A 15,591-nucleotide genomic window follows, 5' to 3' on the forward strand; every position below is an offset into this window, starting at 1 on the left:
TTTTTCTAAGCAAGAAGACTGCTATTGTGGTCCTGAAAATTTTTCTTCTATGCATTATATTTTCTCTGGTCAGATCACTTAAGCTATGTGTTTCTGGGCTGCACCTTCCTTTAAAGTTAGGATAATATTGGCTGGAGAGGTGGCTCAATGTTTAAGAGCACTTTCCACTCTTTCAGAGGACCAGAGTTCAGTTCCCAGCACCCACATCGGGCAAGTCACAACCTATAACTTCAGCTCCACAGGATCTGAAGCCCTCTTTCTGGCCTTTGCTGGCATCCTTGAACACACTTGACATTACTAACAGACACACTCACCAATACACCAATACATAAATAATAAAAAGATACTTTAAAAAGTAAGAAATGGATATGATGGTTTACTATTTAAACATCAAGCTTAGAAGTGGAAACAAGTCTTTAAGTGTGCATGGCTCTTCACAGCTTCATGATATACAATGCCCAAAAGACAAAAACAAACTAAATGTTCATCAACAAATAAACAGATAAACAAAGTGTAGTACATACATGATATTCACTCTTTGAAAGGGAGGGCATTCAAATACACTTGATATGGGTGAACCTTAAAGACATTGTGCCAAGTAAAATAATCCAGACATGACTTCACATGAATTTTATTATTTCATTTATATGAGATGTCTAAAACAGTCAAATTCATAAAAAAAGAAAATATAGTTGTAGATGCCAAGGGCTGTGGGTCAGGGGAAGTGGTGAGTGGTTATTTAATAAATAGGTTTGCTATTTCTATTTAGGATGAAGAAAATTGTTCAAAATGGATTAAAATGATGGTGGTGTGATATAGGACTTCATTTAGCACCACTGAGCTGTAGGACTGAAAATGGTTTGAATGGTAAATTTCATGTTATGTACATTTAACTATAATTCTCAGTATTTATTTCTTCATAAATTTGATTGCATTGTCTATGCAGAACATATGAGGTTGGAGAGAGTAGGGGTAGGGAGGGCTAGAGATATTTTCTGCAACTTAAGACCCTCTAGCAAATGTAGGTTAAGAACATAGCAACTTGACCTGCAACCACGTTGTCAGGTGGATGGGTGTTCTCACTGCAATATGCAATTGTCATGTCCCAAGCATCGATAATACCCACATTAAGGTCCCTGAAAATGTCCCTTAAAATAAGATTCTGAATGTTGCCATGGAAGTCACTGAATATCTCTGCATTTTCTTTTATTTCTCTGATATTTTCACTCTTAATTATCACCTTGGTCTCCGGGCTTCGTAAGAACAGTCTCTCTATGGCCTTTTTGACATTGATGACCCTACGAATGAAAATGTTGATGGGAAAGGGTCTGAAGTGTTGGCCCAAACTAACAACAATTGCTGTGCGACTGTCTCCTGCCACCTGGTCAATTTCCCGTGGGATATAGTTGTCATCTTTCACAGAGTACAGCGTTTGAGTAACAAAGGGATGGCTGTGTTTTTTCCACTGTACCAAAATATGTTGTTTAATATCCAGAAGAAGATGAGTTTGAAATAACCCAGTTCCATGAAGGTCAAGAAATGTCAGGGCTGTTGGAAAACAAATCAATAAATGTCTTAATAAAAAGAAATAGCATAATTTGAAAATGCACACAATCTGTAAAACTCTGACCATGATTACATCTAACTGAACAATGGTACTTTTACAAGGCAGAGAATTTTTATTAGGTGCCTTAAAACCTGCACAAAATTGTGAAATTTGTATCAGAATATATGAATAGAAAAGATAGTGCTAGTATCTATGATTAAATAACTAAATAATAACTCTTATTAAAACTTAAAGCCTGGGGCTAGAAAGATGGCTCAGCAGTTAAAAGCACTGGGTGCTCTTCCAGAAGACCAAGATTAGATTCACAGCACCCACATAGTCATTTCTAACCAACTGGAACTCAAGTTCCAGGGGATCTGATGACCTCTTCTGGCCTCCATGGGCACTGCATTCACATGGTACATAGACTATATATGCAGGCAAAACATCCATAGATGTAAAGAAAAACAAGTAATAAACCTTTTGTAAAAATAAAAATAGCTTAAAGCCAGAAGTTTAGCATATTGACAGTAGTAATAAAATAAAGATCAGAGGAGAACAAAGAATTCTAATTATTATTATTTAAAATGCCTCAACAGTTGACTATAATTTCAAATTAAAAATAAAACACACTTTTTGTAGCTTTTTTTAAGTAGTACACCCATTGGCGCAGTGTGGAATCACCCATGAGGTAAATCAGTTTTCTTGTCAAGCAGTTATTTATATCTTGCATCTCACTGAACTCATTCTGTTTACAAAATGTTGAAATCCACCTTCCTTTGAAAATATAGCCACTGGGGAAAGGCGTCTTCATCCCAACTTGACATTTCTCTTTCTTGATTTCATTCCCTAGCAATAAATAATAAAAATCCCAGACTCAGTCATTTTTTTTATTATCAGAAAATACTTGAAATATTTCAAATACTTCCCTCATCCTCTTCTCCCTCTTTTTCTTCCATCTTTGTTTTATTCTCTATATCAGCCTCCCTTTTTCTATAAATATTTATTTAACAAAATCATGTTCAAGGTATGAATAAAAAGTTCTCACAGGGTAGATGCTCTTAGAGCAGGGATCTCTTTTCTCTTGAGCCTTTGCAGTGTTTCCTTGGGATCTACCTTGTCCTGAAAGCCATTCAGAGGTGAGACAGTAAACTGTAGTTGGGAAGAAACTGTAAACAGGGGAATATTTCAACAATTACATTGTCATTGGTGAAACTTCAAGTCTCCTTATTCTCAAGGTGTTAACTCATGAAAGAGCTTAAACACACTTGGCTAATAAGAGGCCCACATTGTTTGTGCCAAAATTATGTTTTCTGGTTAATAATAATAACACTTGAAATATTCCATTGTGTCTAAGACTGAACATAACATTCTCACTGTGGTCTGCCATATGGTGAAAAATAACAGTACCACGAGTGCATTGTTCTGAACACTCCACTATTGACATAGCCTGGCTATCTTCATCAACTCATACTGAATGTTCCACCCGTATGCAAACTAGTTAGCGTTAACTGTCAATTTGACACAGAGTGAAATAACCTCTTCTAGAGGACCTAGGTTCAATTTCTAGTGCCCTCATGGCAGCTCACAACTATCTGTAATTCCAGTTACAGGTGATGTGACACCCTCACACAGACACACATGCAGATGAGACACCAATACACATAAAACAAAAAATAAATCTTAAATAAATAAATAAAAACATAAAGTAAAATAAATATATTTATAATTAAAAAATTCCAAGCATAAAATCCCTTCTTTAAAACCAAGGGTAGCTCATTTGTCCCAGAAAATGAGAGTTCAAAATGTTTAAGGAAGAATAAATATGTCTCAATGTAATGTAGTTGTTTACATTATCAAGTTGTGAATACAATGCCAAGAGCACACTGAACTTACTGTTACATGGAGAGACTGTGATGGCCAAATTCTTTATCACTTCAACCGCCATGTTGGACCTTCAAGAAATAGGAAAATAAGTAAGCCTAACTTCTGTCCAGACCTTTAAGAATGAGTATCTGGTTTAGATGGAGTGAAGCACTCTTAATTCTCTGCAAGTGGTTGTTGTGATTGTGATACATTTAAGATGTTCTGATGAAATAAATGGGTCAAAATTTTAGAAAATGGTTTCTCTGCTAATGGTGGGGAAATCTGCAAATCCATGGTGTCACTTACTTGCAGTCAACCAAATCTATCTATCTGTCTGTCTACTCAGGCTCCAATTTTAGCTCTCAAGCATGACCAACCTGATGCTTCATGAATCCCAAGGAAGAATGTGGCCCAAAATATATACAGACCACAACACCATGTCACAATGTTCCAGGGTTGGGCACTCATGTATGACTGTCTAACGCCAGCTATGCTCTTTACCTTTCCATCTGTAGTAATTCAGGGCCTCACCAAACATTTTCTGGCATAGTGCTTCTCCCATGGAAGAGTCCTACTCTCAGAATTTCTGATTCATTTTTTCCAGGTCAAGCCTAAGAACTTGTTTCTTTTCACTTCTTGGGTGAAGCTGAAGCTACTGGTCCAAGGACATCTCCTTGACAACACTAACCCAGGCTATTATATTACCTTTCTAGTCCTTTTGTTGAGGCCAGCCTATTTTATTATCCTATACAAAACCTTTATATGACTTTTCCTCAATGGTTTATAGAATAAAGACCAGGCCATATACAGCCTTCTAAACATATCTACCTCTCTGGCTTCTTCCTCACCCCCTTTTCACCTTCCCAAGTCCACTGGGAGTCTCTTTTCCATGGTCTGATATCTCCTTGAGAGTAGGAATGAGGTCACTCTTGTTTGCTCTAATATTCCGAATGTTTAGCCTGGTAAGCACCATCTCCAGGTATCACAATTCAACTGATGACTGTATCTCATGAAATCGAATTCATTTTATAAGGAATGGTGGAAGGCAGGATTCTCCAGAGCCAGAGCTGTGGGAAGGTAGGAAGTATAGAACCAGCACTTCAGAAAGTTCCTAGAAAGACACAGGGATCATTTTCCAACACTCAAGGATTGCTCAAATCCCAGAAAAGGAGTCTTTGGCACAAGTGAGAAGAATGTATAGTACAGCTAAGCATTTATTATCCTTCAGCTAGCCCAAGTAAGGTTGAATATAGTAAGAGAACAAGACCTGGCCACCTTGTCAGTTTGGTTCCAAAGGCCAAATTTGATAGTGTCTTAAAATATGTGTAGCTTGCATAAATGTATTCATTTTGATGTATCTTTTAAAATAATTATGTGTGGAAGCATTACATTTTAGAAAAATGTCTATAATATTACATACATGTTTGCCAGTCACTTGGGGACTTTGGATTTTCTGAGACAGAACCAGGAGACTATGCAAAGATGGGTCTTCCTATTGAGGCTTAATGAAGTCTACCTTAAGGAAGGTTGAGATGCAGCCAGTGAGAAAGGTGGAAATGACACACAAATGGCCCTACTCTGAGAGTAAGAGATGGTTCTGAGATGGTCAAGGCAAGAATACCTCTTCCTGTGTCCTCTTGATCATTTTTCTTTTTCTTTTCTCTTTGTAACTTTAATTTTTGTTTTATTTTATGTGTGTTGGTGTTTTGCCCACATGTATCTCTGTGCCCATGAAGGCCAGAAAATAACATTAGATCTCTGGATCTGGAGTTCTAGGTGATTGTGAGCCACTATGTAGGTGCTGAGACATGAATCCAGATCCTCCGAAGAGCATTAAGTGCTCCTAACTACTAAGCTATATCTCCAGCTCCATTAATGATCATTTTTTTCAAATTAAAAAAATTTCTGAAAAGGCCCAGTCTCTTTTAGCTGACCCAGAAGATAAAGGTGTGGATTTTCCCATGCATTTTTTGGTGGTGGAGGGGGAGAAAGGGAGTCTTGTAGGGAGAAAGAGTTGTCACATTTGAACTTGAATTTCCAGGACTCTGTTCTGTCCAGTTTGCTGGATACATATCATGAAAACAAGACCTTCCAACAGCAGTAGTTTCCAGACTGTGTACCTAAAGGCTCTTAAAATGAGTCATCACTTCAGCCTGGAAACTATTAAATCTAGTTTAATGGACACAAAATTCAAGTTTCTGAGAAAAAAAATTATTCCATCATTTTCAAGTTACATTTCACTTGTTATTGCACTCAGCCCAGTCACTGAGACCCCCCTTAACGTCACTGAACTAAGCCTGTGGCCCTCAGTGGCTCCCTGCCCCACAGATGACTTCTGAGGCTCTGCCTGCCTCATTGCCAGTTTCTGAAGCCCCCAGCATGCTCTTGTCCTGTACCCCCTCCCTCTCTTGAGAATAGTATTTTCCCCTTTGCTCACATGGCCTGGCCCCTTACTTTGTTTGGGTTGCTGCTCTTATTTTATTACTTACTAGTAAAAGCTCTATTTGGAAAAGACAAACCTCTTTGGCCAAAATAATAAGATAAAGGGGTTTTATTTTTCAGATCTTGATTAGGAGAAATAGGAAGTGAAGTTGAAGAAGGGATTGAAGGGGAAACATGATCATGGAGACATGGTGGGAGAGATAGTGTCTGACCTGGTTATTATTTTAAAGTAATGTCAATGTCATATTTGAATCCATTACCCAGGGTTTCCTGCTACATATTTTCTTACTTGTTCATTGTCTTTTTGTCTTATGAGAATGACCACTCCCTAGAACTCTGTGTGGGATATAGGAAGGGCTATTTATAGACTGATTGAACGAATGGATGTAGGAGCATGGAAAAATACATTCTCACAATTCTTACTTCTCAGAACATGAACAGTATAATGGCATGTTGGGAAAGAACAGCATGCAATTGGAACAAAGGACTAGCCCTTCTCACTGTAACACGGAACACTTCCTGGAAACAACAGCAGGTAATCTAGGGCTTGGGAATGTAAATTGTGAAATAAATGTTCAGCTTGATTGACAGAGAGGAAAACAGCATGAAGAGTGTAAACAGGTTAGAGACCAAATTCATCTTTAGAGCTGTGCAGCCATAGCAATGATTTGAAGCAAAGAAGCATTGATATGTATTACTATTATATATGTATTTTAGAAACACGAGTGAGGACACAAAGAACAGCCCTTGAGATCACTGACAGAGTCTAATTGAAGTCTGATGAGAGCTCATCCTAGAGAGAGGCAACAGTGACAGACAGAAATGAGTGGGTTCAGGAGACAGTTCAGAGGTACAATTTATAGGATTTGATGATTGATTGGATTAAAGGGTAAAGTAAACTGAGAAATGATCCTACTCATTTAATTAATAGTATGTGATACAGTATTTCGTGAATACATTATAGGCAATACTGGTGCATAAAAAGAGTTACTGAATCTGGAACTACCTTGCACCATGGAAAACAAGATGTATATACTTGTGTAAGACACTTCACAGCTGTGTTCCTTTCAGCCAATGGTCCCAGAGGTCACCCAGGGTGCCTGCTGAGCTACCTCTGGAGGATGAATCTAAGTATGATTTAGTCAACACTGGCATGACAGTTTGATTAGTCAAATTTAATATATTCAACAGTTTGGTCAGATCCAAAGTCTCCCTTTTGGTAGCCCTTAATGAATTTGAAGCCGTGTTTACCTCTGGAAAAGTAGGTGTTCCTTAATGCTGAGGTAGGAGACATTACTATTCTTGGTTTTCATGTAGGTCAGGGCCTCGCAGGGAACATTTGGAGGCTTCAAGCAGTAGAAGGCTTCATGATCCCGAGCATCCAGATATTGACACTGCTCGGCATCTGTGTTTAAGGTCAGGCCACATTCAGTGAAAACAGGGGAGGTGCCATTAAGGAACTGGCCAGTGAAGATTATTCTATCATAGCCTTGGTTCCTTGCTCTCCAGAGAGCTGACACTCCTTCACTGGAATGCATGAGCAGGATAGACAGGAAGACCGGGCCCTCCCAGAACAGAGTGAAGCTGACAAGGTAGGTGCCATTGTTGAAGTCTGTCACCTTTCCAGAAGCTCCTGCCTTCAGGGCTGGGGAGAATATCCTGGTTCTCAGGAAGTCCCCACCATACTCCTTTCTGTGACCAAAGTGGTCCTTGGCTACCAGCAGGACGTCCAGCTGGTCACCTATGCAGTATGTGCCACGAGGGTTGAGGATGGTGGCTGTGCTCTCTTTGGCGCTGGTGGTGGTGCTGAGGTTGGCAAAGGGTCTGGGTGGAATCTGCCGGTTTAGCTTCTCCAGGATTTCCATGACCATAAGCTCCACCTCTGCTGTTGGGGCTGATGTGTTCTGAAGCCCTTCGGTGTGCAAAATCTCCTTGAAGATGTGCCATTTTCTCAGAGTGATGGGGTTGTTAAAGCGAAACAAAAACTGGAGCATTGAAAAGGACACATTTACTAATAGCAGTTAAGAAAGCTTGCTTTCAATATAAATTAGTATGACCCATTTTATACCTTTCAGCATGATGAAATTACCTGTTAGAAATCAATTCTAATTCGCTTTCAGTTAGGGAATGAGAGGAATTGATCTCCACATAGTGTGCCTACGGTTGCCAGCAGATGCTCTTTCAGATTCATTGGCTTGAAATTAAGTAGGTATAATAAATATGTATTTCATTGTTGAATCTAAATTTTTTTCATCCTACTATCCCTTATTTATCTTTTCTTTATGAAAATCATCTCCCCATATTTACAAAATCTGGAAAACAAAGCAAATATGTCAAATTATATTCTCGCCTAAAGTTTATTTTATAGCACTGTATGTTTTATGGTCCCTCTCTTACCTCTCATTTGTATTTTTTACGAAGTTGCAATTGCACCAAATATATAGTCTTAACACTTTTTTTTGCAACTGTACTATATACTATAACTATTTAAAGCTTGCTAAATAATTTTTGTGATCTTTATTTTTATTGAGTTTGTTCTATCCCATCAAGAAAACACCATGGGCCATGGGCCCTATGATATTAGATAGCCATAATATATTTACTTTTTATCATTGTACATAATGCTTAGATATTTTCCAGTTTTTTACGTATAGAATTACCTTTTTATGGTAGGTTCTTGGGAATGAAACTACACAATCACACATTACTGAAGTAAGTACCAACCAGTCAAAGAAGGTGACGTTTTTGACTGCCAAATACATTCGTTCTTTTTCTGAGACAGTTTCTCTACTTAGCCTTGGCTGTCCTGGAACTCACTCGGTAGACCAGTCTGGCCTCAAACTCACAGAGATCCGCCTGCCTCTACCTCTTAGGTGCTGGGATTAAAGGCATGAGCCACCATTACCAGCTGCCAAATATGTCCAAAAGTAAAATTTTAAATTGTCACCAGCAACATATAAGACTAACTTTCATGCTACACTTGTCTCATGGGTCATTACAGCAGACAAATTAGAAGAGTTATAGCTAATGACCTTTTTCTAGAATGCCAAGAGAAAGATTTAATTGAATGAAATATTTGCTTACCATTCAATAAATGCCACTGTAAGCATCTGAATGATGAATTAATGGAAAGAAAATGTAACCCCCAATTTCAGATCCTTTCAGGTCTTGAGAGTCTCGCTTGCCTACAGAGGTGTGTATTTACCCAACAGGTTCCTGTTACAGCAGGTTGAAATGGCACAGAGGGGCCAGGGTCAGAAAGCTACTGTGTTTGTCTATTGGGTCATTTGAGTTTTGCTTTTTAGTAGCTGCAACATGCTATTTCATCTGTTTTCAAATAGTTTTCTGGTACAAAGTAATTATGGAAAAGTAACTATACGGTATCGTAAATGTCACAGAATCAGATAGCTGCCCAGTTGAAAGAACCATGCAGACTCCATCTTTGTTTGATGACTTTGGATGACTGCACGCTCAGCCAGAGAAGGGGGTTATCCTCACATATCTCAGAAGACTAAATCTCTCTCCCCAAATCTATCAGTTTAAATATTTCCGGCTAACTGTGGAGTATTGGCAGCAAAACTACTTGAAGATTTAACAGATGAAGTTGGAATTTTGCTACTGTATAAAAGTGTACTTATTCTAATATCTATGTTTCAAATTTCTTTTTGCTTGAATACTGTTTACTAATATATTTTCTCTTTTAAATTGTTTATTTTTCACATCTAATTTTTTTCATTTAAGTTTTAATTTTTTATTTAGTTGCTATCAGATTGTCATATGATAACCATTTAACTTGTAGTCCCTTCAGGGTTGGTTTTTTTGGGGGGGGGGCTTTGACATTTTAAATTTAGTGTAATTGTGTGTGTATGATGAGTAGTTGAGGCACAGTGCATGTGGAGGTCAGAAGACAACTTCGTGGAGTCAGTTCCCTCATTCTTCTTTTAAGAATAGTTCAGGGATTGAACTCAGGTCGGCCAGTTGGTGCAGCAAGCACCTTTTCCCACTACCTTGCCAATGGCAGTCTCTCGGTCTCTCAGTTTCACAGAAAAATATCATTCTTTTCTAAAATTGCTTGACATTTTTAGACAAATTTAATGTTCATATTTGAAGCCTTGAACAATTGATTGTTTTCTAGCATTTGACTGTTCCTTCATACTTTCATTTTCTAAATATTAAATTCTAATTTAAAATATTTTATTGCTTTGGCCATTCACATTTCATCATGTGTATTAAAAGGTGTATCTTGGGGCCAGGAAGATGGCTTAGCAGATAAAGGCACTTGCTGCCAAGCCTGATGACCGAGTTCAAACCCCAGAATCTACTGTGTGAGGGAAGAACTGTCCCCCACAAGCTGACCTCTGACCTCCACATGCAAGCTGTGGCATGCACAAGCACACTGAATTTTAAAAGGCAAAAAGCAATTTTTACAGTATGTTTACCAAAATAGGTTCACTCTACTGGTCATTCTGATAAAGATGATGTGCTATTTTCATTTATCTTAATAATAATCGGATTGATTATTGCTAATATATCACAAAAGGAAGATACAAAAAGTTGCTTACAACAATTTTCTCAGGAAGCCAAATGTACCGAAATTAACAAACATGTGGACTTATGTAGTAGAATATTATTTTAAGGTGTGTTACTTTTGTTCATGTTGCATTTGTTTAACTCTGTGAAGCTGTGTTACTGTGCCTGTGTAAAACACTTGTTGATCTAATACAGAACTAGCCAATAGCAAGGCAGGAGAAAGGGCAGGTGGGGCTGGCAGGCAGAGAGTATAAATAGAAGGAGAACTCTGGGGGACGGGGGAGAGAGAAGATCTAGCAGCCAGAGGAGGAGGATGACTCCAGGGGCCAGCGACCTAGCTACACACACAGCAAGCCACAAAGTAAGAGATTTACAGAAGTTAGCGATAAGTAAAAGTCCAGAGGAAAAAGACAGATGAGATAAGTAAAGTTAAGGAAAGCTGGCGAGAAACAAGCCAAGCTAAGGCCGGACATTCATAATTAAGAATAAGCCTCCGTACGTGATTTATTTGGGAGCTGAGTGGCACCCCCCCAAAAAAAGAGCCTAAAAACAACAACAGTAGACATACCTTATTGGAGACAACTTAGCAAATTGCAAAGACACCATGAAAAAAAAGAGATTGCAATAAATTGGCCTGAGACAGTTTAGGTAGCAAAAACATTTTTAAAAAGAATTTATCATTTTTAATTGGCAAAAGGTATGTGTATGTTGATAATGTATAATGTGATATTTTGATATATGTGTATGTTGAGAGATAATTTAATCAAGCTAACTGACATACCCATCATCTCACATTTATCTTTTTTTGTGTGAGAACATTTAAAATCATTTTTTTTAAGATTTATTTATTATGTATACAGTGTTCTGTCTGCAGGCCAGAAGAGAGCACCAGATCTCATTACAGATGGTTGTGAGCTACCACGTGGTTGCTGGGAATTAAAATCAAGACCTCTGGAAGAGCAGTCAGTGCTCTTAACCTCTGAGCCATCTCTCCAGCCCCCATAAAATCTTTAACAATTTCAGTTACATGATATATTATTGTTAGCTAGTCACCGGCTAGATGACTGACTCTCTGGAATGTATTTGTGTAGATGCTTTGAACCCTATGACCAACATCCCCTCATCTCCATTAGCGTCCAGGTTGTAGCCCCAGCTCACAGCTATTCTACTTTCTACATGTAAGTTCAGTTTTTAAAATTGTGACTACAAGTGAGATCAGGCAGCGTTTGTCTTTTTGGATCTGGCTTGTTTATTTAGCATGTCTTCCATTTTTAACCGTGTGTGTGTGTGTGTGTGTGTGTGTGTGTGTGTGAGAGAGAGAGAGAGAGAGAGAGAGAGAGAGAGAGAGAGAGAGAAACAGACAGACAGACAGACAGAAAGTATATTTTTTGTCTATTCATTCCTTAGTGGATATTTGGGCTAATGGATGCTTAGGTTGACCTTGTCTATTATGAAATTAACTGAAAGTGTAAATGCTGAATCACATAGTAATTCTATTTTTTAATTTTGAAAAATTTATTTTATTTTCAATTATGTGTGTGTAGGCATGAGTACAGGTGCTCTTGGATGCCAGAAGAGTGTTGAATCCCTTAGAGCTTGAGTTTCAGCTGATTATGAGCTGTCCAATGTGAGTGGTGGGAACCTAGCTCAGGTCCTCTTCAAGAACAGCAAATACCCTTAACCATTACACCATCTTTCCAGCCCCTATTTTAAGTTTTTAAGGAATCTTCATAATGTTTCCCATAATGCATGAGCTAGCGTATATTCTCACAAACAGTGCACAAGGTTCCTTTTGTGCCTCATTCTCACTGCAACTATCTTTAGTCTTCTGTATATAATGGCCAGTCTAACAGATACAAGGCTGTATCTTATCATAGTTTGTCTCTCTGACGATTAGTTGTGTTGAGGGTTTATATGCATGTTGGTCATTCATATTTCTTCCTTTGAAAGATATCTATTCCAGCCCTCTATGCATTTTCTAATAGCATGGTTTATTTTCCTGCCATGGAGGTTTGAGTTCCTTACACATGTAGTTATCAAACCTTTTATCCAATGTACAGCTTGCAAATATTTTTTTTTTCCATTGTGGTACACTCCTGCTTTACTCTGTGGATTGTTTCCTTGGCTGCATAGGTTTAGGATGCATTCCCATTTGCCTTAGCTTTGCTCTTATTTCATATCCCTTTGGAGTTCTATACAAAAATCCTTGCTAATAACAATGTCAAGAAATTACCTATTTGCTTCTAGTGTTCTATAACTTCAAATCTTCCCTTTCAGTCTTTGCTTCATTTTGCATGAATTCTGTGCACGATGTTGAAAGAGGGCCACTGACATTCTTATGCATAGATTTCCAGCTTTCCCAACACTGTATGTTCTTGGCATTTTTAGAAAAGAACAATTGGCAATAAATGCATGGATTTGCTTCTGGCTCCCTGTTCTATTTTGATGACTGTATTTTGTGGTAGATTTTTGAGAACAGACGCTTAAATATTTCCAGCTTTGTTATTTTAGATGGTTCAGGGATTTTAATGATACTTTCAAATTTTATAGATTTTTATATGTCTATGAGAATATCTTTGGAATTCTGATATTTCATTGACTCTGTGCATGGTTTTGGGTCATATAGAAACATTCTAATCTATGAACACACTCTACTTTTCTCTGTACCTTCAGTTTCTTTCATGTTTTATAGTTTTCAGTGTACTGGACTTTTATCTATGTGGTTTAATATATCCTTAAATATGTTACTGTCTCAGATACTTGTACACATGAGATTGTTGCCTTGATTTCTTTACTGGATTCATGCAGAGTGGTTCATACAGAGCAATGTTGCTGGTTCTTGTATGTTGATTTGTACCTTTTGTTTTGAAGATCCTAAATTGTTTCATGTTCCCCAGTCCATCTGACTTAATATGACCAATCACTATGTAATCCCCCCCCCATTTCTGTTATCTTCTCACCCTGGTTTCTATTTAGTTAACCATGTTTTAAGAACTTGGCTCCCAATCTTCATCACTAAAGGTTCTGATATTCTCCAGGTAAACCTTTAGTATCCATGGCTGTAGATCCTTCAATGCCTGCATGTCTTTGTGTCTGACCCCTTTCAGACCTATAGCAATACTCCTATTGTAAATCTGTTTCTATTCTCTACCCTAACTTAAATACAACTGTACATTTTCCTTCCTATTTTATGCTTTCTTCTATTATATCATTTCCTTAAGATTTTGAATCTATTCGAGTATCTCTATTACATTTGTGTATTTGGGAGGAGGGCATGTGCCACAGCACATACTTGGGGTCAGAAGACAACTCTTGGGACTCCTCCCTCCAAATGAGTCCTTGGGATGGAGCTCACAATGTCAGGTTTGATAGCAAGCACCCCTATACCAACTGTTCCATCCCACTGGTCCTCAAGTATCTCCAGTATGTGAACACCTAATTCTCCTTTAACTGCTGTCCTCCCTCCTTCAAGTTGAGTGTCTTGAGAGTTCTTGCCCATCCCTGGAGGCAATTTCTTTGCCACCACCCATTATTTGACTTAGTGTTCACTTTTTACCTCATTATTAGCTACACTTTGTTCTCACTCTACAGCTCACTCATGACAATGTCTCAGATTTTCACAACTTCAGCTATCACTAGAGTCTAATGCTTAATAAATCAGTTTTTAAAAAAGCATGCATTTCTCAACAGCAGACTTGTGTATTCAATTGTGTATCAAAGGAACATCTTTACTCAGGTGACTTCAAAAGACCCTAAAGGTAAACATTCATATTTAAATTTATCTTTTGTCCTCCAATATCTTTCCTCCTACTTTACCTCAATAAATGATATCACCATCCATGAACTTGTACAAACCTCATATGTAGTGCCTGATTAGCCCCACATCTTCACTTCCCACGGTTAATCAAATTTGCTACCAATTCGTTAATTGCTCAATGAGCTGGCCCTTTTTGAAGCTATGGCCCCATTAAAAGATAATGAATGCCTATGCCTTCAAAGTTAATCTTTCTCTTCTTTTTCCCCCAACTAAACCATATTAGAAACACTTACAGTGCATCAGCTAGAGTCATCAAGTCACTCTGACTTGTGTGTGTGCATGTATGTACATGTTCACGTATGCATACATATGTAGATGCAAGTGAAGGGCAGAAGGTAATGCCAAGGGTCTTCCTCAGTGGCTCTTCATCTTATTCTTTGAAACAGTCTCTTTCTCCCTGAAACACACAGATTCAGCTACACTGGCTAACCAGAAAGCCCCAGGCTTCTCCAGCTCTGGAATTACAGTGTATGTTGCTACACCCTATTGCTTTTTTTTTTAATGAGTTTTTAGAGTCTGGAGAGATGGCTCAGAGGTGAAGAGCACTGACTATTTTTCCAGAGGTCCTGAGTTCAATTCCCAGCACCCACATGGTAGCCCACAACCATCTGTAATGAGATCTTCTGTGTACATAATAAATAAATAAATCTTTTAAAAAAAATATGCCACCAGCTGCCAAGAATTGGACAGGTCTTTTTAAAAAATGAGTTTTAAGGAACTAAACTCGGGTCCTTGCATTTGCATGGTGAGCACTTTACCAATCATATCATCTCCCTAGCCCTCTAACCTTTGAGGAAGCTTTGAACTAAACATACCAACACATGTTCATATCCACTCTCTTTCCTTTGTGAACACATAATCTACAACTTTACACTGAACTTGCTCAGAAATGTGCCCAGTCTTACCTGTTCTTTCCCATAGACATATATATGGTTCCCACATTAAATCCTCATACTTATTTTATTGAGAGAGGGTGTTGCTTTGCAAATAGCCTGGTGCTTCACTTATCTGCTGCAAACAAATCTTTATTTGCTCTCTTTCTTTATATCTTGATACTCACCAACATGCAAACCCACTGCCTTTGACTACAAAATTAATGACCCATATAGGATCATTTGCTTGAAGTCCCTGAGCTTTTGCTACTCAGTTCCTGATAGGAGGGACCAGTGACCAATGGCACTTTATCACAGGCATGCTTTCCTCCTTGCTGGAAGCAGATTCTGAGCCTATAAAGGAAAGCCCTGTCTTAGAGATTAATTCACTATATTTGCAACTTCTTCCATTCTAGAAAATTCCTTAGCCATGCTGAAACTTTGGTTCAAAAGTTTCCTTGGACCAGCAAGTATTGTTGGAAGCATTAATCTATTAGTGAAGCCGTGATAACAGTCTG

At 38.2% G+C, this 15,591-nt stretch overlaps 1 protein-coding gene across 3 annotated transcripts in view; it reads right to left on the reverse strand.

Annotated features, from left to right (window-relative positions):
- Positions 1–615: 615 nt before the first annotated feature.
- The window catches only part of LOC118586948 (NXPE family member 2-like), a 41,268-nt gene continuing 26,292 nt past the window's right edge, over positions 616–15,591 (reverse strand). For 2 of the 3 annotated variants that reach the window (XM_036192415.1, XM_036192414.1), the window contains exons 3-6: positions 7,106–7,839; positions 3,443–3,501; positions 2,180–2,395; positions 616–1,548 (exon numbers count right to left, since the gene is read on the reverse strand). In XM_036192415.1, coding sequence (XP_036048308.1) covers positions 1,013–1,548; positions 2,180–2,395; positions 3,443–3,501; positions 7,106–7,839 — 1,545 coding nt within the window. In that variant the 3' untranslated portion in view covers positions 616–1,012. The remainder of the gene's footprint in view (positions 1,549–2,179; positions 2,396–3,442; positions 3,502–7,105; positions 7,840–15,591) is intronic. The other variant, XM_036192416.1, reaches the window with a different exon arrangement.

This window comes from Onychomys torridus, chromosome 7, assembly GCF_903995425.1.
Source record: "Onychomys torridus chromosome 7, mOncTor1.1, whole genome shotgun sequence".
NCBI lineage: Eukaryota > Metazoa > Chordata > Mammalia > Rodentia > Cricetidae > Onychomys > Onychomys torridus.